The sequence below is a fragment of the Neolamprologus multifasciatus genome, chromosome 6, assembly GCF_963576455.1.
Source record: "Neolamprologus multifasciatus chromosome 6, fNeoMul1.2, whole genome shotgun sequence".
NCBI lineage: Eukaryota > Metazoa > Chordata > Actinopteri > Cichliformes > Cichlidae > Neolamprologus > Neolamprologus multifasciatus.
The window spans coordinates 26,966,888-26,990,033 of NC_140444.1; the positions used below are offsets into that span (position 1 = coordinate 26,966,888).

Below are 23,146 nucleotides of genomic sequence, written 5' to 3' on the forward strand. Positions count from 1 at the left end.
ACATTCAAAAATAAAAAAGGATATTGCAAAGGTCATTTTGAATTTGATGGCAGCAAGATTTCACCCCAAAAAAGTAGGACACAGCCATGTTTACCACTGTGTATCATCACCTCTTCTTCTAAAAACAGTCTGTAAACATTTGGAAACTGAACAGGGCAGCTGCTTAATATCATCGTATTCTCTTATAAAATAGGATTCTGGTTACTGAACAGTCCTGGGTCTTAGTTGTTGTATTTTCCCTTTCATGCTGTGTTTTGAGTTGGTGTAAGATCTGAACTACAGTCAGGCCAGTTCCACACCTGGACTCTTTGACTGTTAATGTTATGTGTCGTAATAGCTGCAATGTGAGGTTTAGCATTGCTGAAATATTGTCCTGATGAAAAAGATTATATTCATCTGTCCACAGAACAGTTTCCTGATTGCATCACTGCATTTCAAATGAGCAGAGATGACGGTAGTGTTTCTGGATTGTCTTCTTGTTTGCATCATAGAGCTTTAACCTGCAGATGGCACAATGAACTGTGTTCACAGACAGTAGTCTCTGGAAGTGTTCCTGAGCCCATGCTGTGTTTTTGATGACAGAATCACACCTGTTTTTAATGTAGTGCCACCTGGGGGCCTGAAGATCACCACAAGATCACACTGAGTTTTTGTATATTGTCCCTTGCACACAGACATTTGTCCACATTCCTGGAATTCTGTAATGAAATTATGTATGGTAGAATAATCGTTGCAATCTTATGTTGTTAAAGGTCACTCTGAAATTGTTTCACAATCTGTAGATGCTTAATTTTCAGCTCATCGCTACTTCTGAGAAACTCTGCCTCTCTAAGATGCTCTTTTTACACCCAGTCATGTTACTTGGCTACTGCCAAATTAAAAAATTATAAATGAGACAATATTTGTCTAAAGTTATATTTTCTCAGTGTAAACGTTTGATTTCTTTTCTATGTTCTATTGTGAAAATAAATATGTGTCTAACAGATTTGCAACTCATTAGTTTCTGTTGATATTTACAATTTACACATGGTTTAATTTTTATAACTATACAGAACACACATAGACTTTCACATAAAACATTAAAAAACAGATAAAACACACAACACAATATGTAAAACATAAATGGTCATCAGTGCTGTTTATCACTGCCACAGAAAACGTAGTGTGCGAAACAATAATGATTACAGTTAGACTCCAGATATATATCTGTCAGTTTTGTTCTCTTTATGTTGACAAATGGAGGGACGAGTCTTCCACTCTATATAGTGTTACAGATGCCTTATTATTATGCAATCCAACAGTACCATAAAATAAATGATCAAAATGTACCATATGTCATGCACTTGCTGAACATTAAGCTATTAGGTAGCCAGGTCTATAAGTTTTTGGACAAAGCAAGTCTTGCACAGTTTTTGCAGGTTTGCCTGTGTGAATTTTAAACCAAACAATTAAGGTGTGACTGAAGGGCAGATTTAAATGAAGATGTTTAACAAAAAAATCTGAAGTAACTGCTTGGGAATTTTTATAGACACAAATTGGACAGTTGACTGTCAAGTAGATTTATATTTGTTTCATGTTTCCTTGTGATTTCTTTACAAACCAAGCAGATAAAAAATGTGGATATGATTCGAAGTGTTGAATTTGTGTTTGGTAGCTCAATATGAAATCCAAAGAGATGCTGATGCAACTAGATGAGGACATCATTAGGCTGAAAAACAAAATAAAACAATCAGAAAGACTGCAAAAGCTCCAGGAGTGGCCAAATAAACAATCGGGTACATTCTTAAAAAGAAGGAATGCACCAGCCTGCTCAGCAACACCGAAAGGCCTGAAAGACCACAGAAGACAATTAAAGTGGAGGAGTGCTGAATTCTTTCCTTAGTTAAAAAAAATTCATTCACCACAAGACAACACTTGTAAGGAGTTGAGAGTTGAGTCATAATATTGCAAAACTCAACAAATTAAGAGATGTCCTTATGAATGTAAATAGAGAGGGTTTACAACAACCACTGGTGACAATTATTACCAGGAAGGCCAGATGTCTGAAAATATCTAAAAGAGGCTTTGCAGTTCTGGGTTGAAATAAATCTATGGGCAGATGAAACCAAGATGAACGTTTACCAGAATGACTGGAAGAGAAAAGTATGGAGAAATAAAGGAACACTCGTGTTTATTAATGACCTGACTGCTGATAGACGGGATCCTCCAGGACATAATGCCCTGATGTTGTCAGGCATGGATAGAACCAGGTGGGGGCGAAACTACTGAGTACTATCTTAAATTACTGCAAGGATTTACATCAAAAATGATGAGGCTGCCTCAAATCTTTTTCATTTTTATTTTTGGTTTGCCTGAGAATTCGGCCTATTCCTAACACATTACACTGTCCATATCAGTATAGGTATCCAGCATGATTTTTTCCCCATTGAGATCTGAAGTTTTTAATGTGTTCCTTTAATTTTCTTTGAGTAGTGTTTGCCCAATTCCTGACTTTTCTTTGGCACCTGTCACATTTTTCAGAGCAAAATTTTTTTAATATTATAGGAAAATAACATGCAAAATAAGAAAATGTAGTTTTTAAATGATGATTTCATTTATTAAAGGAGAAAAGCTATCCAAACCTACCTGACCCCTTCTAAAAACGTGATTGCCCTGTAACCTAACTGTTTGTGCTACCTTTGGTAGCAAGAACTGCAATCAGCTATTTGCAATAACTGACAGTGAGTCTTTCACACCACTGTGGAGGAATTTTGGCCGATTCTTCTTTGCAGAATTGTCCTAATTCATCCAAATTTGGGGGGGGGGGGGGGGGGGGGGGGGGGGGGTTATGAGCAGTAATGGCCTTTTTAAAGTCGCGCAAAAGAATTTCAATCAGATGCCAGTACAGGTTTTGGAGTGGGAACGCTTTGAGGTGTTTTGGTTTTTGTTTGTTTGTCTTCTGGAGCCCTTTGTCCTTAAGTAGCAAAGCAGCTCCAGACCATCACACTATCACCACCATGTTTGACTGTGGGTGGTGTTATTTTTATGAAATGCTGTGTTAGTTTCACATTAGATGTAGCGGGACTCAAGCCTCCCAAAAAAGTACAGAAAAAAGTAGTCCACAGAATATTTCCCCAAATGTCTTGGGAATCAAAAAGGTGTTTTTCTGGTAAATGGTGATCTATCACATGGATGCCATTTTTGTTTATCCTCTTTCTTATTGTTGAATCAGGAACTCTGACCTGAACTGAGGTGAGGCCGGCAGTTCTTTAGATGTTCTGGTTCTTTTGTGACCTGAAGAGTTGTTGATGCGCTCTTGGAGTGATTTTGGTCCTGGGAAGGCTCGCCACCGTTCCGAGTTTTCTCCATTTGTGGAAAATGATCTCATCGTGGTTTAGTGGAAGCTGAAAGTCTTAAATGGCTATGTTGGGGGAGGGAAATTACATTTTATATCATACAACACAGTGAATCTAATCACTGCAGCTAGAAATGATTACTTTTGGATCAGTTATGCCATATTTATTTATACTATTGGTTTCAGGTGTCAAGGTTAAGATAAAGCATTTTAATCACTGTCGATTGTAAATGTATAATTCACTTGTTTGTGGGAGCAGTTTCAGTAAACTGCATTTGTGCTCAAGACAGTTTTATCTGCCCCGGGTCTCAAGTTCTGGTGGTTCAGTTTTTCTCACCTACAGGCAAATCTGGAGAAATCCTGCATATTTAAACTCAAGGCATCGTAAAAGCGGATCTTTTACTGTTGTTTCAGGTTAGCTCTTGTTATGATATTATGAAAAAACTGGAACGAGTTTGCCAAGAATGTGTCACAAAATGGGTTTGGTAATCTTTGGTGCTATTAATATTTTTGCAACAGATGAGCCAAAACTAAACAATGAAACCAATTCCACAGCACAGAATACAAAGTGGTCTTTATTTTGCGTGAAAGACAGTACATCAACCTTACATCACAGCTGCTTACAAAATCGTGATTTTACAACAAAGCCAAATTGAGACGTGCGTGTCAAACATGCAACGATGAATTATTTTAACAACGTAAGTGACACATACAGCTGGCTTGCTGTACATAAACAATTGCATTCTCATGATTTGTCACATGTAAACCCATGATCAATGTGCAATCAAACTGTGCTTCATCTCTTATGAATTAGTTGATATTCATGGTGACATGAGTTTTGCAGAAGAACTTTTACTCAGTTTGCTTGTGGTTATTAAGAAAATTGCATCACTGAAGTACAAAATGTCTTTAGTAAATTTGCATTTCATTTGTTAATTATTATTTTAAAAAAAAGCCACCATGAATGTTTCTTTAAGGCTGCAACCAAAAGCTTTTTCCCATCAATATTCAATATTTCTTTTACTGGCTCATTGTTTGTGGAAAAAGGCACATCACTGATCCCTGAAGCCAAAGTGAACATATTCAAAGATCATGTTTGGTCTGACCAAACCTCTCAAGTTTACGGGGAAAGGATGGTACTACACTTTGTGTCTACACAAGATAAAAAACAAAGTGAAAGTATCACCTGTCTGAACAAATCCATCTTTGTAGTTCCGGTTGTCTTGCAAATTAAACTAACCACATCCTGAAATGTCTAACACTTTGCACCGCGGACTGCCTATGAGGTTAATCGGCCCAGTCAAGAAGCCTTGAAAAGAGTAGTGAAATAAAAAAAAGTTCAAGTATGTCTAACGTGTTAAAATATGGCTCAAAAAACAGCATTGTGCGGATTGCTGAGCACTTCCCATGCAGGCTATTAAACCTGTTTCCCCATCAAAGATTTTCACAAGCAAGAGAAAGAAATCGACCTTTAGAAAAGAAAAAAAAAGCCAGAAAATTATAAATGTAATTCTGAGCTTTCTAACCCACATACATTTAACTTACAGGATGCTCTTGAATTTTCTACATAATAATTTACCCACCAGGTTCAGGTGGTGCTTTCATTCAGGCTTTGCACAACGCATCAGGTACCGATCCAGTGAACGACATCACTCACACAGCAATGGAGACAAATACAAATGTAAATAGAGACGAAAACAAAAAAGACAGACCGTCATCGTGCTTAGACACTTAAGTTACAATAGATTCCTCATGTATGAGATATTGTTGCTGGTGGACAATCAGCCCATCTATGGTTTCATGATTACACAAACGCAGAAGGTCAAAGTTCCTATCAAACTGGCTCACAACAGTGTTCCCTGAAATGTGCAGTGTAAACAGCAAAAAGGCGTCTACGTGTAACACACTCAGCCCGGAAATTCAAGCTGTTATTACTTGTAGACATCTGTAGGTTTTATGTCATGTTGGTATGTGAAAAATAACCTTCCTTTTGGTTAAAGGGCCTGCTGCTGGGATAAAAGTGAATGCCATACTTAAATAACTACTCAACACTGACTAAACTTAATAATGCCAAGGTGGTGAAGCATGACTGACATTTGCATCGTGTCTGCCCTCCAAGCAATATGAAAGTTAGAAGAGATATTGAGTTACAAAGTGTACATTTAAATAAAAAAAAATTCTAGCACTCCCAAAGCCTTTCTTCTAGTTTTCTGACATTAACGAGAAAAATACATCTCTTTGGTCAGCATCGACACAATACAGGGGATTTGTTTCTTTGCATGAAACCCTGGAGAATTGGAGGCAGACTCAAACTCTACTGCCACCTTGTGGTTCACTCGGGTCATGATGTGCAGGATCTCCAGTTCTTTTCCGTACTTGCTGATCATGTCGCACACTGACTGGATGAACCAGGACCCAGTCAGAGTATTCCTCCATGAGTAGTAACCTGTGTGTAGATGAGTCATGGAATACGCTTTGTATAAATACAATATTTCTTAAAGGAAACAATATGCAAGCATGTAAAAAAGGACAAGAAAAAGGAAAGGCCCTTATTTTAACCTGGGGCAGTGGAGAAGGCGTAGAGGAAGTCTGCTTCCACAGGGATCTTAACACCATCAGTTTCGCTGTCTGTTTCAATGCCTGGATCCAGATTTGTACCTCTGCAAGCCTATTCAATGTCAACACATGCACAAAAAAAGAAGCAGTGTTCGTTTACAGGTTTGCAGGTTAGAGGAAGTGGACTAGAAGAGAAACCACCACGGTACCTGGATGAAGAAGAGCTTGGGTTTTCCCGCCAGTGATTTACAACGATCGCCTCGAAAAAGTGAAGTTAGGTGTTTGAGCGCTACTGAGCCGTCCGTGCCGAAGAACAAGTCTTCATCCCCGTGACTCAAAAGAATGCAGACAAAAGAGGCTGAGTTGCTGTGATCTTCCTTGGATGCTTAAAAAAAACAAAGAGATGGGTAAATGAATACACGTTCAGCTGATACATAACAAAAACATGTGAAAAGAGTCAATAGCATGAGGCTTATTTTTAATTTTACGAGTAGCAGTGGGAGGTTTAAATCATTCTCACCAGCAGTTAAAACGTTCATTATCTGATCAACTGTCTGGTCATTGTACAGCTTCACATTATAACCTAAATTTTTAAATACTCTCATGGCGTTGCCTGCATCCACGTCGGTACCGTTTCGCTGATTCATGCCTGGAACACACAAAACCACAATTCTGGTTACTTCAACATGAAAAACCACGTGCAAGACAAATCAACATTTCCTCTTTCTAAGTGTACAAACAAACAAACAATATAAATGGAGCGCATTTTGATTTAACTTTTCCACATGACAGCCGGGCATGAGAAACCTGACTGGACGTAGCAGGAGGGAGGTGTACTGCAGCTAAACAGCAGCAGATGGTAGAGATGTTGTGGTAAACTTCAATTTCTTCTTTTAACACGCTTCTAAGTGTTGTACAAAACCACATTATCGGTCTGTTTTATATTGGATTCTGTTGGTACAACTGGCAGGTCAGCATTAGCAGCATGTGCTGTTCGGTGTACTAGACTCAAACGAAGCAGGAGCGAGTCTGCATGGATCTACCCAATGACTTTGGTGTTTACAGGCGCACCTATTCTTACTAACACATGATCTCCACCCATCTTGAGCAGCAATGAGCCAGAAAATAACAAAACCTACACAGCTGTAAAGAAACAAAAAAAGACTGCTTCACAGTCACACTGTCAGGGCTTATTCGTCATAAGGCACATGAACAGAAAAAGAACCTTTGTTATTGTTCAGGTAACACCTGCTCCTTTCCGCTAACTAAACGAGGAAGTACAGGATCAACCACTACTGATGTTTAATTGACTCGACGTGTTTGCTCTGAGAACATCGAGATGCATGTTGAATACGCAGTCATGTGTGCCCTTTTAGTCCTGCCAGACAAGTTTTCAAAAACACAAATCTGATGGAATATTAAGACCATCACAGGACGTTTGTAAAGACAGATGTAGAGGCTGACTGAGACTGGGGGTTTGGGGGCACTTCTGATTTTTAGAGGGCAAAAAAAAAAAATTGAGATATTCCCATTTCAGTAGATACAAATAACGCATGGCTATACTGACAAAGATTAATGAAAAGGTGCCATTTGATGTTTATTTTGATGTTTATTCATTGCTATCACTTAAGGGACATGGACCCGAGACCTGTATATCCATCTGTATAGTCAGGTGTACATCCTGGGCTTTCTGGCTTTCTTTTCAAAATGATGGGCAAAACTTTGATTCAGTGTCCTCAATCGTTGGCAGTAGGAGTTACTAATTCCTGAGTACTTCACTTTTGCTCAGAATTGTAGGAGATTCAGACTTATCGCAGTGTGAGGGATGAGATATTAGATGAAGATGAAAGGTCAGAGAAGGACACACCAGCTTTCGAGGAGCCTGAACTCGAGCGCAATGATGGCACCAACCATCCGTTACAGTTTTAGGGCTCTGAACAATTTCAGAGAACATAATCAGCTAAAAGTTTGATTTCTTAAACTATTTTATATGTGCCGATTTGTGTATATTAATAATATATTTGCTAAAAGTGCATTAAAGTGTATTGTTCCTTTCTCTGTCGTTTACATTTCAACCCCATTGAAATGAGGTTAAACCTTTTTTCTTTTTTAAAACAAGAACATGAAAACAGGACAACACAGCCCACAACCACCAAGCCTGGAGGCCCTCTGATTACCTCAAACAGTAAAACAGCAAACAGGTTTTTGGAGAGACAAAAAAGAAAAAGTTAGAGAACACAAACCACAGGGAAAGGTTAATCTCTGAAAGTACATGGAAAAAAGCCAGTATCACGCAACCAGTATAATGATCTGAGCCTCAACACCCAAAAGCAACACTATTTAAAACAACTTCATTCCCAATAAAATCTACATTTTGAATATTCTCAAACAAAATACTCCACAGCAAATGCTGAACAGGAAGCATACTCTCTTGTGGTGCCAGTCATCTTATAGATCACACCCATGCCTTGCGTGCCTGATCATACTTTGAGTCATGTGTCTGAACTTGCTGATGAGCCAGCTGACAGTACGCTGACAGTAAAATGTGCTGGCAGCTCCCAAAACCTACTGTCATCAAATGCAAGGATACTTAACACGTGAACTGCAACAGATCCAACCAGAACATCTAATAAACCTGCAGTGAATGGAGGAAATAGGAATCCACAGCATTAAGGTTAAACCTTCCACACATATAAGCTCTCAAAGGTGTAGAAGTGAGATGAATCACCTGGTTTCTGTCCTACATAGAGAATAGAGGAGAAGAGAAGCCACACTTTAGCACTGCCTCCACAGCGTGGGCCATTACTGTTCAGTTCAAGCCTCAATGCAGTGATGTGACACGTTACCATGGGAGAGATTAGCATTGCAAATAAGCCCTAACAAACACTTGTCAACAGGCAGATGAAACATAAGCCTTTAGCCTCAACACACACTCATACAACAAGGTGGCATCACCTCACATTTAACCCTCAAAGAAGTCCCCTCCTCCAGCTTTCTACCATGCACACCCCTGTGTCAAAGGCGTCTAGTAAAAATGGGGGGGTGGATGTATTGTCATTAGAAACACTAGTATGGGAATGACATGGGCACATTTGACACCTAATTAAAGTTTTAACAAAGAAAATTTGAGACAATGGATCCATTACCCAAAGTTAACCTTTACCATTAGTCTGGATTAATTTCCCTATGTAAGTAGTTAACTCGGTGCACCACCCATACATGTTTTTATTTACTAAGCACGAAGAAAATAAAGCAAATACATTTTCTAATGTGTTAATACAGCAACTGGTTTCAACAGTTGTGCAAACATTGTCCTCTTTATCAGCTTTGGTCTCTGTATCACTAATTTATTACTTCAAGTAAGGGCCCTAACAACAAAGTGCAACAAGAGCAAAACTGAGCTAATAAATAACCTGTAACCCACATAGTGGTTGCTTTTTTGCCCAGATCCATGAAATATCTTGCACTGAACTGGTTGTAATATAAATTGCTAAAACCCTGAACTCCAGCAGCACAAATCCTGCACACACATCCCAACACTTTAACACGTTTTAAGACCTTCATGTCAAATGTACATCCATACTGGAGTGGTTTATGCATTCTCTTAGGAAGGGAAAGGTCACTGGTTTGATTCCAGTCGAAGACACAAATCCCTTCGGGGTTGCGTCAAGTGTAAAAACTCTGCCAAATCAAACATGCGGAGCTCCCTGCTAATGTCACCCTTTGTGACAAGGGAGCTCTAGGTCAATTTTTATGTCTAAAGTGCATAATGGAGTTCTGTAGATCTAAGTTAAATTATGAACTGTATGCATGCAGCAGAACCCTGATGAGCTCTTTTGCATGCATAGTTCCAAAATTAAAGCCTTAATTTCTTCACCCAACTCATCTATATTATGCAGTGCTGGTCAAATCATCGCACATTTCACCTAAAGAGAAATGGATCACCAGTTTGTCTAATGTTACACACGTTAAATGTCACAGACCTGCTGTATATACCAAGTGTAGCTCTACAGCTTCTCACATATGTGACATTTTATCACCTATTTCACTTTGCGCCTGAAACTGTATCAGGAAGATTAATTTTAGATGTTACTTACAGCCGTTTCGTTTCGAGTTTAAATTTCAGAAACTAACAGACCGCCCAAATGCTCACCTGTACTCCTGTCAAAGTTCTTGTTGTTGATGATGATACACTGGCCAATGCTGGGGAAATCGAGGCGGTATCTGAAGCTGTGTGACTGGGGCTTGGCATCCACGTCCATGGGGACAGAAGCAGACGAAGAGCCCGCTGATCTGACGGACAAGCCAACATTTAGTTTAGAAGTTTAATGTGTGACTAGAAACTCAGCAAATAATGCACGTCAGAGAAATGCTAATGTACATAAAGAAAGAAGCATGCAAAGATTGGACTACAGTTGCAGCTCCGTTATATCAAACGATCAAATAGCGCAATGTTAAGAAAGTTAAAACACAGCAGGGCGTTAATACAGTAGTGAAAAAGAAGAAGAAGAAAAAACGAGTGTCTGCAATCTTTGAGGTCAAGGACGACAAACGGTTTTACTCTTACCCTGCACCTTCAACAGGATATGAACACAATAGATCGCAACACATAAAAATCGCTAACTAGCTTAATGCAGTGACTCACTGTTTTCCATTGCCTGGCTTTGCGTCTGTATCGTCCACTCCAGGTCCGGATCCGTTTTCCGACATTTTTCACAGGCAAATACTTAAACGCTAACCAAACAAATTCACGCTCTCTATGTGACAAAGAGAAGGCCTCAAAAATGCCCAGTCGTGCTCTGGCAGCGGATGTTCTCCCTTTACTGCTGCTGTGTGGTCCTGAGGGACTCTCTGCTGACTGGTAAACAAAAGATGCTGATGTCACTCAGAGATGCGCTCGTTTTATGTTCAGGGGCGTGCCGAGACGAGAACAGCTACAAACATCCACAAAACGACTTCTCCAGACGCAAACAACATACGGTTGATCACTGAATTTAACTAACAATCGACCCAAAGCGTTTCACAATAACAGAAATATAATTTAATTCGGGTTCTTACATTTTATTTTTATTTTAACTCGTGTAATACACTCACTGGCTACTTGAGTACACCCATTCAACCACAATTTTACATAAATATCAGCCAATCACATGGCAGATGCATTCGAGCGTAGACACCAGAGATGTCAATCTCATTTTATATCGTGGGCCACATCCAGCCCACTATGATCTAAACTGAATCACACCATCAGTGTAAAAACGTTTAACTACACATTTACGGTGCAAATCAGTTTTTCTATGCCAAAGTTTTTCATCTTTACTAACTGAAAAGAAAGAAATCTATCAGCACAGTTCTCGGGGTTTACATTATAAATGTGTAAAGTTACAGAGACATTTTGGTAGCTTGCTGTCCCGTATTTATGAAATAATTTTTTTATGTTAATTCATATAAAATGTTTTTTTTTTCTTGTGGACCCATTTTAAATGAAAATATTGCAAATACATTTCAGAAACTGCTGACTTACTGGGATTTTTCCAAGCAGTCATCTTTAGGGCTTACAGATAGCCCAATCCAAGAAAGAACCTTTGGAATGTGGTGGAACAGGAGATTTGAATCACTGGATGCGCAGCCAACTCATCTGCAGCAACTGTGTGATGTTATCATGTCAATATGGTCCACAATGTCACCTCTAAAGGAATGTTTCCAGCACCTTGCTGAATCTATGCCACAAGTAATTAATGCACCTCTAAAGGCAAAAGGGGGTCCAACCATGTATCAGTAAGGTGTCCCTAATATAGTGTCCAGTGTGTGAACATTTGAAAGTATAGTTTCATCTCTAAAATGAATTAAATCTTCGCACATCCAGGAGTATATAACTTGTTTATAAAAGACCCAAGTTCCACATTTAACTACATGGAGCTTATTTAGACACACACTACATTATTAAATGTTGGTATGTTGTTTTCAAGGGGTACAGCAATTCAAACAGGTTGAAATAAAAAGTAGTTATCTGCTTTGAAATTACACATATACATTATAGTAGTAAAACCGCTTTTTTGAGAGTTGATAAAATGAATACCAAAGATAAGCAGTTCATCTCAATTCAGACTTTAATCCAGCCACAATCTCTAAAACAATCATTTAAAAAAACTCAATCAAAAGGACAGAAAAAGGTGAAAAGTTTCCTTAGAATTGTAATTCATTTCATATTTTATTGAACATGGTTTAGGAAAAGTTTCCAGAACAAGCTCACACAAATATCTCAATAGCCAACATCAAAATCTGACCAATTAGTAATAAAATTCAGTCTGAATTCAGTCAGAGCTCAGATTTCTGGAGCTTTGGACAGTTGTAGACGAGGACAGTCAGAAAAAAGGGAGGAAAAAACACACTAGCTGGAACAAAGTGATGAAACTGGTGGAAACTGACAGAAAAAAAAATCTAGAAACATAAAGATGAAATGACAGAACCACACAATTCAAACGAACACAGAAACAGAAATGTTACATGTAATAAAAACAACAGAGGACACAAATCTGTAAACCTATTCTATAAAGAAGTGTTTTTAAATGGCTCGCAGAGCCTCGATGAAGATGACGGTGGCAGAAAACAAATAAAGACGAATATTTCAAACTGAAAGCTAACTTGGTTGCTAAAGAGCTACATGTTGTAACACAGTGCCCTCGATTCAGAAAATGAAACTATGTTCATATGGAGTAAACAATGATAATGAAACACAAAAAACCCCAAAACAAAACTTTAAAAGTGCATCACTCTTTTTATATTCTTCATCAACACAACTACTTATGATCACAGTTATTTCACTATTTGGTGTATTCACACAGAAATCATTTTCTAGCGCTGTTTTTGTCGTCTTCGTTCGTAGAGTTTGTTTTAAGTACACTTTAATATGACATTGATTAAAACTTTCTATCACCTGTACAGTCCACCACCTCGAGACAAACAACAGCAAAGACCGAGACAAAAGTCGGTTTGTGCAGCTTTAGTGTTCTTGCTCAACGCTACCCCCGCATTTCAATTTGTGCCTCTTGTAGGAGCAGAGGCACTGTTATTGCTATTTAAAAAAAAAAAAAAAAAAAAAGAAAATCTAAACTCACAGCACACAAATATTTGTAATCAAGATTAAAGCTATGCTCGTTAAGTCTGAAATTAACCACAAAGGCCAAACCACTCGCTTCAAATGCCCTCAGTTTGCAAATCCTCGAGTTAGCAGTAAACTCCACGCAGCTCCGTGACAACTCAGTGCGCAGATCTGCTGATTTAAATTTAGTCACAAAGTCACGTGGATGGCCTCGACATCTACTGTGAAACCAGGAGTGAAACTTTTAAAGCTAAATTAGAAAAATACATCTGAAATTTATCAGCTTTGAGAAGTGGGGCAGTTTTCCCCAATGCAAATGTCACAAACGCAAATGTCATAGCTGTTGTTTCAATTCTTGAGCAAAGCCCCCCCCCCAAAAAGAGCATTTTCTGAGGTTAAGTGACTGTGACCATTGACCACAGACAACCTAAAAATGCATCTGCAACAGTAACTGCCACTTCAGTAGAACTCTACTACTCCTGTAGTATGAAATGAACGATGTATGAAGCCATATTCAGGTTTTATATGCGGGACAGCAGTTATAATAAATACTTCTGGATCTTTGCTGTGTATTTACAGGGTGTAGGAGGAGTATTAGAATGGGGGAAAATAAGACAGTTCAAACCATTTTTAAAAAGTCTTAGTATATAACTATATTATACCTCCATAGTTGTTGTTTCAGGGGTTGAAGCAGCACCACAAATCACTATAAATTCAAAGGCAAACTCTGCATTAGAGGCCGACTGATATATCGGCTATCTGCCGATTTGTCAGTATTGGCATTTAGAATGACCTATAAATGAGAATGAAATGCAGAACACAGAAACACAAGGAATATTCTGATTGTTGATGTTACACTTTGTCCACTTCCCTGTTGGCTACACTGTGTTTGAAACACAACAGAAACACAGCCAGCTGCTCTGAGCAGAGTCAGGCAGAGCGTAAACCAGTAGATAAATAAATACATGTAACAAATGTTGAGGAAATGTGTTTATGTGCCCAAAAAGAACATTAAAAGGTCACTGTGTCAAATTTAGGCCAGTATATCAGTCTTAGAAATCCTATATCAGTCTGGCTTTGTATCTCTGTATCAAACGTATGTTCATTTATCTCCAAAATGCCAAAAGTTAAACTTGTGGCCTGAAAATGGTAACGTGGATATTACTGTGGGAATTATAAAAGGATGTGATTTAACTTTGACTTGCTGTGGTTTTGTGCTGAGGAGGCTTTGGAGTATTTGGAAAACAAACAGGAATGTGGCAGAAAAACATACATTAATCATGTTAGGTAGTACCTCAACCTATCAGAGCAAGCCTTTCATATCGAAAGGTACCATCTGGGTCAATAACCCTTCCAACAATAGCTCATCCAAAAAAACTGCAGAATGACATTTTCAGAAAGAACTGCTGCAAACTGCAACCTGAAGGCTGGATCAGAAAACCCTGGACTGGGAAGAAGCTGTGGGCCAAAACCAAGCTAAACTTCAGGGTTTGAGAGGCAGTGAGAGGAACACCAACCAGCTGCAGGGTGACTACAATGCCACACAGGCAATCGTGTGTACTTGAACGCGAAGTCCAGCTGACCTTGATCCTGCTGAATGGAGGGGCTGAAGGAGGTTGGTCAGATGACGGGCTAGGCTGATGTCAAACTGGATTTCCTAATTAATGTGATAGGAAAAAGGGGTCCCTCTAACGCTCGTGTCATTTGTACACCTCAGTGGGGAAATTGTTCAGCTGTGCTCAGAACACGTCAGGGCACATATCCCAGTTCCCTTGCTCCTTAGCTTCCCAGTAACCCCCCTTGTAGATGTGCAACGTTTCTCCGGACACAGGATCATCTATCTTCTCAAACCACAGTGCTTGGTAGGTGTCTGGATGGGCACCTATTGAAAAAGAAAAGAACGTTTCAATTTAGAAGCTAAAGTAAAGGTTAACCCCCCCACCCCCACCCCCACTCAGCCAGGATTACATATCATGCTTAAATTAAGCTGATATGCATTCAGAGTTCTGCCCAAGAGAAACAAATAAATGTTACCATTACCTTGATCTTCAGATGCATCTTATACAAACAAAATGCAGGGGGTTCTTTCTGTATAACCACTTGGAGAGGACCAGGCTCACAAATAACACACTAGCTGCTTCAGAGTCAGAGGATGCTGGTCAATCACAGACAAACTGCCACTCTACAATGTTATGAGGCCTCTACAGCTGTATACAGCTACTCTAAGAGGATCTAAGAGATGGGACAACAGTCGTAATGAATGTTACTTGCTTTTGGCTGGAGCTCCATAAGGGCCTTCCCTGCCTTCCACTAAGAGAGCAAATTGTAAAGAGGAAAATGGTGGAAGTTGGATGTTTTTCTGGTCATTAGGATTCAACTACATTACTAGAAAATGTGATATACTGGTGCTATGCATTAAATCATGATCAGAATACTTGCTTATATAAGGGAAGAGTGACGGTCCATAAGGGGCTATTTAAAAAAAAAGAAAAACAAAAAGAGGATGACTCTTCTTTGGAAGTTGAGACATAACAGAACTGCTGTGATTTGAAAATGACAGTGAGTGAAAACGAAATGGACTACTTGCATGCAACAGGTGTATGAGGGGGGGAATCCTCAGTGTCAGCTGAGCAAAACCCAGCACAAACATAAAGACACATCCAAAATCCACATAAAAAAAGATTTCTTCAAATTTTAAAAGTGCCATGTGTCGCATCTAAGGCATTATTTTCTGCTCAAAAATTTAACAAAAGCCCAACAGACTAATTGTAACAAAGAAATAAGGTGATTTGTGTAATAAACTGATTGTGCTTTAAGAACTGATAGGTCATTTAGATTTGACCTGATTAGGTGGTTCTATAGAGGGTTAGATTATAGATCTTCTCTTTGCTGGTCTAAAATGTTAAAGAAAATGATATCCACACACACATGAGTTAACAATGAGTGAAAATCTCTTTACACTTATAGTTTTGTTCATTATAACCAGGAACTGAAAATCACTGGAACATCCAAAATGACACATACGAGCTGTGAAGTCACCGATAGCAGCAAACGCGCCCGGCAACCACCCGGTGGACATAAACGGTACTTGCTCAGTAAAAAAGCCACACAAAGCACCTTTAAAAGTACACTTTGTATAAAACTGTAAAATGATACTTGCTTTCATCAGAACTCTCACTCGAAGCAGGAGCAGGCTCTTTTGCATCAGCTAAATGAAACAGAAAGGAACGGGGGAGGGGGGGGGACGACATATAAATATAAATGAGCTGTTATTAAGAGAGGAGGATGCTGAGCACCTTAATACTGAACGCACAAACATTTCGTGTGTGCACTTTTGATTTTTGCAGTCTGAAGTTCACACCAAAGGTGAGAAGAGACTAAGCTGAGTACTTGCTTTTCAAAGGCGAGTCATTGATCGAAGCCTCAGTGACAGCTTAGCATTAAGAGAGGAGGGGGTGGAAAAGGAAAGACAAGAAACACCAAGACAGACAAAAATGGGTAAAAGATGAATGGACACAACATCAGACAGAAATATAAGACAAATACAAACAAAACAAAACAAAAAAAATCAAACCCATGCTAAACACAATCTCGCTCTCCGTCGTCCTACCTTCCTCAGGTGAGCTGGCTGCTTTCACAGCTTCTCTCTCTCTTTCTCGACGGGTGCTGCGTTGTTTTTCTTCTAGACGCTGTTTCTCTGCGTTGGCCTCGTCCCAGTGGCCTTCCTCCATTAACCGCTGGTCAGGTCGCCGCCGACTGTCTGTTGGCGCAACTCCCTCTTCGGGTTCATTGAGAGTCAAAGCCAAAGAGGAGAAGTAGTACATGTTCTCTGCTCCCTCCCTGCAAATTCAACAATATAAAAACATTAAAAGTAAAGAGCAGCAGTATTTACAACAGCTCCGCTCCAAATGTTTGAGAACACGTTCACACTTCTGAACATCGCCAGTCTTTAAGACTAAAAACACTTACTGTAACGGGTTCTTTCTCCAGATTTCTTTGGCTTTGAGTGTCTGATAGACAGTCCTCTGTTTGCCTTCAGTGCCATTTTCACCTTTACTGCTCTGCATAATTTTGGAAAACTCCATTTTCTCATCCCACGTTCCTGACAGGACATAATGCGCTTTTCCATCCTTATCTGTTACTACTCCTGTTACCTAGGAGGAGACATTAATTAATTAATTAATTAAGATATGTTAATTGCAGGCTGTAGAGGAGAGAAAATAATAAAACCATTGCCATTAAAGGCTTCCTATAAGTTTCCTGGGAAAATGACGGCTCATATGCAGAAGGAAAGAGGATGAGGACGACTCAACAGAATCAACTTATGTACTAGTGGATGTAATATCATCATCTTGAAAGGAAAATACTGCCTGAGGAAACCTCACTCAAATGATCTTATTTAAACAAACACAAAAAGAAAAAGAAAAAAAAGGAGCCCACCTTTCTCGGTACATCTCTGGAGAAATAACTGTAGGGAGCGAACTTGAGGTGGCAGCGATCTCCTGTCTTGTGGTTCACCACGTCTATCTCTCCCGACTGGCACAGGACAAAATAAAGAACGAAAATGTTCTGAGTGTTTTATACTCTAGCAGATTGAAATCAAAACATCATATGAAAACATCTAATGTTTTCATAATGTTTAAGCTAAAACATTTTGGCATTACCTGATCGATCCACAATTTCCCAACAATAATGTTGTGAACTGTTGTGGTCACTTTTTTCCAAGAATAGTGATTGTTGCTCTTTTCAAATATACACTGAATAGAACCTGGAGAGAGAAAAGGGAATAATGTTGCAAGTGATGGAAACGTATCCCATATATCCCATGAACTAAAGTGAAAAAATGAAATTCTACACTGAAATAGTGAATTACAGTAGTGTAAGACAGACAGTGTTCACTGGATAAAAACATGTCACCTCAGGCTTAGCAGGTGTATTTTTCTCGCATGCCGTGTCTTTGTTTGCAGCTATACAAACACGCACTCACCCAAAGGCATGATAGAGAGATATTTCCCTCTAAACTTGCTGGCTAGTGTTATCTCCTGTCTGAGGGTCCAGCCCTTTTCAGAGAAGGCGTGGTGGGCTGCGGCAGGTGGGTGGTGACTGACCTAAGAAGAGGTAACAAAGAGAGAGAAGAGTCAGGAAGCTTAACATATGGTCACTGTAATTAAATAATGGCTTTGAGTGCATTAAGAAAACTAACATGACTTGGACAAAATACTACATGAGTAAATAAAGCATGTTTGCAATGGAAACAGGTAAAACCTGAATCAAAACGATTATAATTTGTGAGAAAACAATGCAATGTAGACCATTTCTGTGTTTTACAATGGGTTTTTTTTGGTTTTTAACTACCTGTTCACAAAGAGAGCGATAACCGCACTCTCTGTGCCGATCGAGCTCAAAGGTTTCTCCGAGCAGAGGGTTGAAGGGCTTTCCTGTGCGGTGGACTGTGGTGGAGTAGGAAGACACTGTGAAGGCTGCCACATAACACATCTGCTCTAGAGAGCTATGAGACTTTGCAGCCTTATCAAGGAGTTCGTAGTACTCCAGGTCTTCAGACAGACGTTGCAACATTGACAGGGGCTCATTAAAATTCACCTAAAAATTCACAGAGAGACATCTCATCACTTCTGATTATTTTTAAATGGAAAAGTCACATTGACGCTGTCGTGTGCACAGATTTCTTACAGGCATTGGTATTTTCGAGAGCTCCTTTCCAATACAATTCTTCATGATGCTCCACAGATTGAGGTAATAGTTTGGTTTGTCCGGGATACGAGATCGCCTTTGCCTAACTGGCTCCAGCTCCAGCGGCTGTGGAGACTCTGGGTTTGATGCCAAAGAAAGTTCATCAAACTGATGGAAGATAAAGAAAATATCGTCAGGAGTTAGGTGGCTTTGATATGGTAATGCAGTTAATACAAAAATAATTAGATATAAAAATTTAACGCACATTTACCGACTGATCATCCGTTCCAGTCTCACTGCTGATCCCACTGATGTTGCTGCCAGATCTCCTGTAGAAGAGGATAAGAGTCAAGTATAAAACAAAACACATGTGGAGGAAAAAAAAAGTCTGACAATAGAAAATATCAGTTTGTACCTGTGATATTTGGGGTCAGCAGGGACAGTAATAAACTCTGCTGGCTCCTCCATAGCATCAAAGAACTCATTGTCATCATCCTCGTCACTGGCATCAGCTTTCCCTGAAACACCCCCTGAAATGAAGAAAGAGTTGGAAGACTGAATAACTTAATGGTTCAACAGACCTCAGCAGATCGGCAACGAAGGTGGCAGAGTAAGAATTTCTTTGCAATGAAAAGACTCTCACCTTTGTTTCCTAAGGCAGGATTACTGAATGAAGGGGGGAGAACTGTTGCTCCTCTGAAAGCTCTTTCTAGGTGGTTGTGCTGTTTGGCTAGCTGCTCCAGAGTCTCCTCCAGACGTATCCTCTGTTCTCTTTCAGTCTGTAAGGCCTTCTGCCAGCGCTTACTGTGGCTCTGAGCCATGGAAAGGAAGTCTCTACATGCCTAGAGGATCACGCAAAAAAATAGACATTATCAGTAACACACTCGGGGGGAGAGCTGTTTGCTCAACTTTTATTAACGCTTGATTGACTTACGTTGATCATGGCATTGGATGTGATTCGGAACAGCGTGGCTCTCTCTGTGACTTGTTTGACCTTTTCTCCCATGTCCACTGCGACACGAAGTCCTTCAAGTTCTGATAAAGACCTAAAATTGCGAAATAAAGATTTTAATGGGTAAGAGTAATTAAAAAAAAAAAAAAAAAGATTAGTTAATGGATAATAGTCTGTTAGTAAGTACTACCTTTGGAGAGCAGACCCATGCTTGACAATGAGATCATTGCAGGTGGCAAGATCCTCCACTTTGCTGTTAAGTGTGCGTAATGTAGACTGGATTTCTGTGTTACGGCATTCTCCACCCTGTCCTGAGTTTGGCGAGACTGCAGGGAAATCATCACCCGAGTCATCTGAGGAAGAAAACAGAGAGTGTCATTAGTCAACACAATAAAATTCGGTGAAAGCGTTTGCTTCTGGGTGCTTTGTAAGCTTTCTCTATGGAGTCCCCTGCATTGTCCTCTGGTAAGAGTCCCTCTTACCTGATTCCGCCTGCATTTGGACAGCCTTCGCCTTTGCAAGTTCCAAAGCAGTGATCCATCGCTGGCGCTCTACTTCGGAGCTGGCCTTCAGGTGATAGGTCTGTGCCCCTCCATTAGAAATCACAAAATTGCACGAATCTTCCACAGCAATGTTGGCTGTGGCCAAGTTAATGGTGCCTCTGCATGTGTGACCCATCTCAGCCTGAGTCCTGAAGACAGAGACAACAACAGCAGTCAAATCTGCAGTTTGCAAATCACTTACATTTATAGATGTGCACTGCTCAGATGGCTTTGTGGTCTTATTGTGGTTCTGTTGCTGTCCTGTAAAAAGGCCTTTATTACAAGGCATACTTATTATAAAATTTTAATGCATGGATCCTCTTTAAGCTACACTTTTGCTATTTCTTTTTGAGCTTGAAATAGAGTAAATTCATTACAAATTATTATAGTTTCAGTATTCTTCATATAACTTACCTGTAGTAAGAGAGCAAGCCATTGCTGAGAACAAACCAGCGTCTTTGGTAACCTTTTATGTAGTTTGTCCATTTGAAGAGCCAACCCTTGTATGTGTCTCCAGGGGTCGGAGTAGGGGACTTTGGCTCTGACATCACAACAGCCTGTGCTTTCACTGAGTGATGTTACAGGCTGTGGAGAGAAAAACATTTACAGGTGCATTACTGTAAAGTTTGTGTCATGCACATCACATTTGATACATGATGTGCATGATACAAGCTCACTATGAAGACATCACACTTACAGTAAATCAAGGCACATTGTAACTACATCCTAAAGTTTTATACCATCTTATAACCATATAATTCATCAATCTTTGGCTATATAAGACACAATGCGTTATGGGTAACGGAAGCAGATTCAACCTGCGCCACTAAGATCGGCTGCAATCACTTATGTTTATGTTTACCGAGTCATCAAAATTAAACCTACATAGTCACGCTTGTCAAAGGTAAAAAAATATGACTCAACACTGGCACTAGCTCTGGCTCCGTGAAACTTTTAGGCTTGTCGTGGCACCTTCCAGTGAAAACAAAACAAGCTGAGGGACGCTGACACGACTCCAATAACCTGCTTCGCTACAGTTTTATCGCGTTTGAAGGAAACTAATAAACGTCCAGAAAACACAGCTCAGCGCCGATAACAGTGAGCTCAACCGTTCCCTTGGTCTGGTAGGATTACATGGAAGTGTCAAATTAACAGCATGGACACTGATAGTCAACTTACCCCGAATACCACATCAAAGCTACTTAAAACTGTGCCCGCTGTCACTAAGCTTGCGGTTAGCTAAACAACAGGAAGCTTTGGAAAAGCTGACACGCCGCAGACGTTGACAATTATCGTTTTAAACCGTGCAGCCCTCTCACTATGCATCCATCCGATGCATTTCTTAATGTAATATAGCTGCAAGACTCACCGATGGGCGGGCATATCGAGCTTGATGATGCGACGTTAGCTCGCTAGTTTTTGCTTCGCTAACCACTTTGCTACAGGTTGTGCAACAAAATAGGGTTCGACCAGCATCTAAACCGTGCGCTTTAGTTCCGCCAGTCAATCTAAACGCCTCTCGGCAGTTGATGTAGATGGTTGTACGCCCTGTGAAGATCCAGATATTCTTTTCTTTTTTTCAGTGTAATACAATCCATCAAGCCTTTAATTGTCACATGCAATGTTACACATACATGTTACCTGCATTGAAAATGAGCACAGTAGAGTACAGTACTACAGTACCTTTTGAAATGACGACCTATTGACTATATTTACATTTTGAATCTTCAAAACGATTTTATTTCGACAATTTAACTTTACTTGTGATTTTCTTGATTCACAAATACAAATGGAAATTTTTCAAAGTTAATCGTGATCTAAATTGACTCAAAGTTATTTGGTAAGACTCTATAGTTGAAAATTAACCAGCCCATAAATTATCTTCACTACTTAATAACTTAAAAACAAACAAACAAACGGTTTGCTGACGTTTTTGATCATGAGAAAAAAATTTATTTATCCCTTATTTGAAAAATAATTTTATCACGTAATGCAAAAAATTAATTACTATTATACTATAATTATCGTAGTGTATGAATGTCTGCATCTATGTATACTATCTCTGCTATTGTAAAATTCTCCCATATATTTCAGTTCAGGGGTCTTTGTCTCTCTAATAATGTCTGTGGTTCTGCAGAGGAGCTGGAGAACCAAAGACAAAAAAGAAGCAGGCTATATCAGTGTAAAGAAAACATGCTTAATGTCCATACTCATTCTCATACTAATTCAAAGAAGGTATGTATATTTATAAATACCTTTACATCTGAATCAACTGGCTATGCCCCATTAGTATTGTTCTGATTTACAGTGTAAATAAATAGGAATGGTATTATGCATGTAAAAATAAGTTCATTTATCTGCTTTTCCTTTTTAAAAAAATCCAAACTACATTGGTGTATGTATAGCATGACTTTCCCAGTTTTGCCCAGTTTATATGAGAATTTACAGATTATGTATTAACGTATAACTAAAGAGTTTAGTCCTCCAGGTTGGAGCCTTTTTTGCCTTCAGAACTACTTTAATTCTTTGTAGCATAGATTGGGCAAAGTGCTTAAAACATTCCTCAAGAGTTTGGTCCATATTGACATGACAGCATCTTCATTGCTGCAGATTTGCCGGCTGCACATCCACTTAGTGAATCTCCTACTACACCACTATTCCAAAGATGTGGTCTTGCATCTAGATCACAGTAGATCAGCAGTTTCTAAGTACTCATGCCAGCCCGTCTTGTACCAACACCAGTGCCACATTTGGCCACTGACATCACCCTTCATCCTTATTCTGGTGCTCATTTTCAAATTCAGGAAGTCATCTTAAGTATGTCTACACCATCTGATTGGTTTATTAGACATTTTTTATTAACAAGTATTTGAAAAGAAGTGGCCAGTGAGTTTATATTGTTATATTTTGGGAAAATAGTCAATGTGTGCTCCCATAATGCATTCTTATGTTTGCATTAATTCCTGTGA

The 23,146-nt window shown here is 39.4% G+C and overlaps 2 protein-coding genes across 5 annotated transcripts; both read right to left on the reverse strand.

Moving 5' to 3' along the window:
- Window positions 1-3,891: 3,891 nt before the first annotated feature.
- casp3a (caspase 3, apoptosis-related cysteine peptidase a) lies at window positions 3,892-10,798 on the reverse strand. Its single transcript, XM_085162504.1, has 6 exons — window positions 10,536-10,798; window positions 10,044-10,183; window positions 6,411-6,539; window positions 6,100-6,275; window positions 5,894-6,002; window positions 3,892-5,780 (listed from the first exon to the last, which is right to left on the reverse strand). Exons 1-6 carry the CDS (start codon window positions 10,598-10,600, stop codon window positions 5,551-5,553), a joined length of 849 nt encoding a protein of 282 aa, XP_085018630.1. The 5' UTR covers window positions 10,601-10,798; the 3' UTR covers window positions 3,892-5,550.
- A 2,175-nt stretch (window positions 10,799-12,973) lies between these two features.
- LOC146517147 (oxysterol-binding protein 1-like) lies at window positions 12,974-21,679 on the reverse strand. Of its 4 annotated transcripts, XM_085162501.1 has the most exons (21): window positions 21,547-21,679; window positions 20,592-20,762; window positions 20,118-20,326; window positions 19,826-19,988; window positions 19,618-19,729; window positions 19,327-19,525; window positions 19,099-19,213; window positions 18,949-19,012; window positions 18,684-18,851; window positions 18,348-18,593; window positions 17,980-18,100; window positions 17,657-17,760; window positions 17,433-17,528; window positions 16,962-17,146; window positions 16,603-16,832; window positions 16,387-16,425; window positions 16,153-16,200; window positions 15,580-15,618; window positions 15,432-15,464; window positions 15,264-15,302; window positions 12,974-14,874 (listed from the first exon to the last, which is right to left on the reverse strand). In XM_085162501.1, the coding sequence occupies exons 2-21, from the start codon at window positions 20,723-20,725 to the stop codon at window positions 14,732-14,734; spliced, it is 2,487 nt and encodes an 828-aa protein (XP_085018627.1). In that variant the 5' UTR covers window positions 20,726-20,762; window positions 21,547-21,679; the 3' UTR covers window positions 12,974-14,731. The 4 variants fall into 4 exon arrangements, with proteins under 4 accessions (XP_085018627.1, XP_085018624.1, XP_085018625.1 ...); XM_085162498.1 differs by lacking the exons at window positions 15,264-15,302; window positions 15,432-15,464; window positions 15,580-15,618; window positions 16,153-16,200; window positions 16,387-16,425; XM_085162499.1 differs by lacking the exons at window positions 15,264-15,302; window positions 15,432-15,464; window positions 15,580-15,618; ... (1 more) ...; window positions 16,387-16,425; window positions 21,547-21,679 and adding an exon at window positions 21,357-21,531.
- Window positions 21,680-23,146: the final 1,467 nt, after the last annotated feature.

Excerpts from the sequence above, each read along its gene's own strand:
- LOC146517147 (XM_085162501.1), bottom strand. The coding sequence starts at position 20,725 with ATGTCAGAGCCAAAGTCCCCTACTCCGACCCCTGGAGACACATACAAG. Across the intron at positions 16,201-16,386 it reads CAATGACTCGCCTTTGAAAA|CTGATGCAAAAGAGCCTGCT; the intron begins GCAAGTACTCAG and ends TGTTTCATTTAG. Across the intron at positions 15,619-16,152 it reads GAGTGAGAGTTCTGATGAAA|CTGACACTGAGGATTCCCCC; the intron begins GCAAGTATCATT and ends GGTTTTGCTCAG.
- casp3a (XM_085162504.1), bottom strand. The coding sequence starts at position 10,600 with ATGTCGGAAAACGGATCCGGACCTGGAGTGGACGATACAGACGCAAAG. Across the intron at positions 6,003-6,099 it reads CCAAGCTCTTCTTCATCCAG|GCTTGCAGAGGTACAAATCT; the intron begins GTACCGTGGTGG and ends GACATTGAATAG. Across the intron at positions 5,781-5,893 it reads CGCCTTCTCCACTGCCCCAG|GTTACTACTCATGGAGGAAT; the intron begins GTTAAAATAAGG and ends ATCTACACACAG.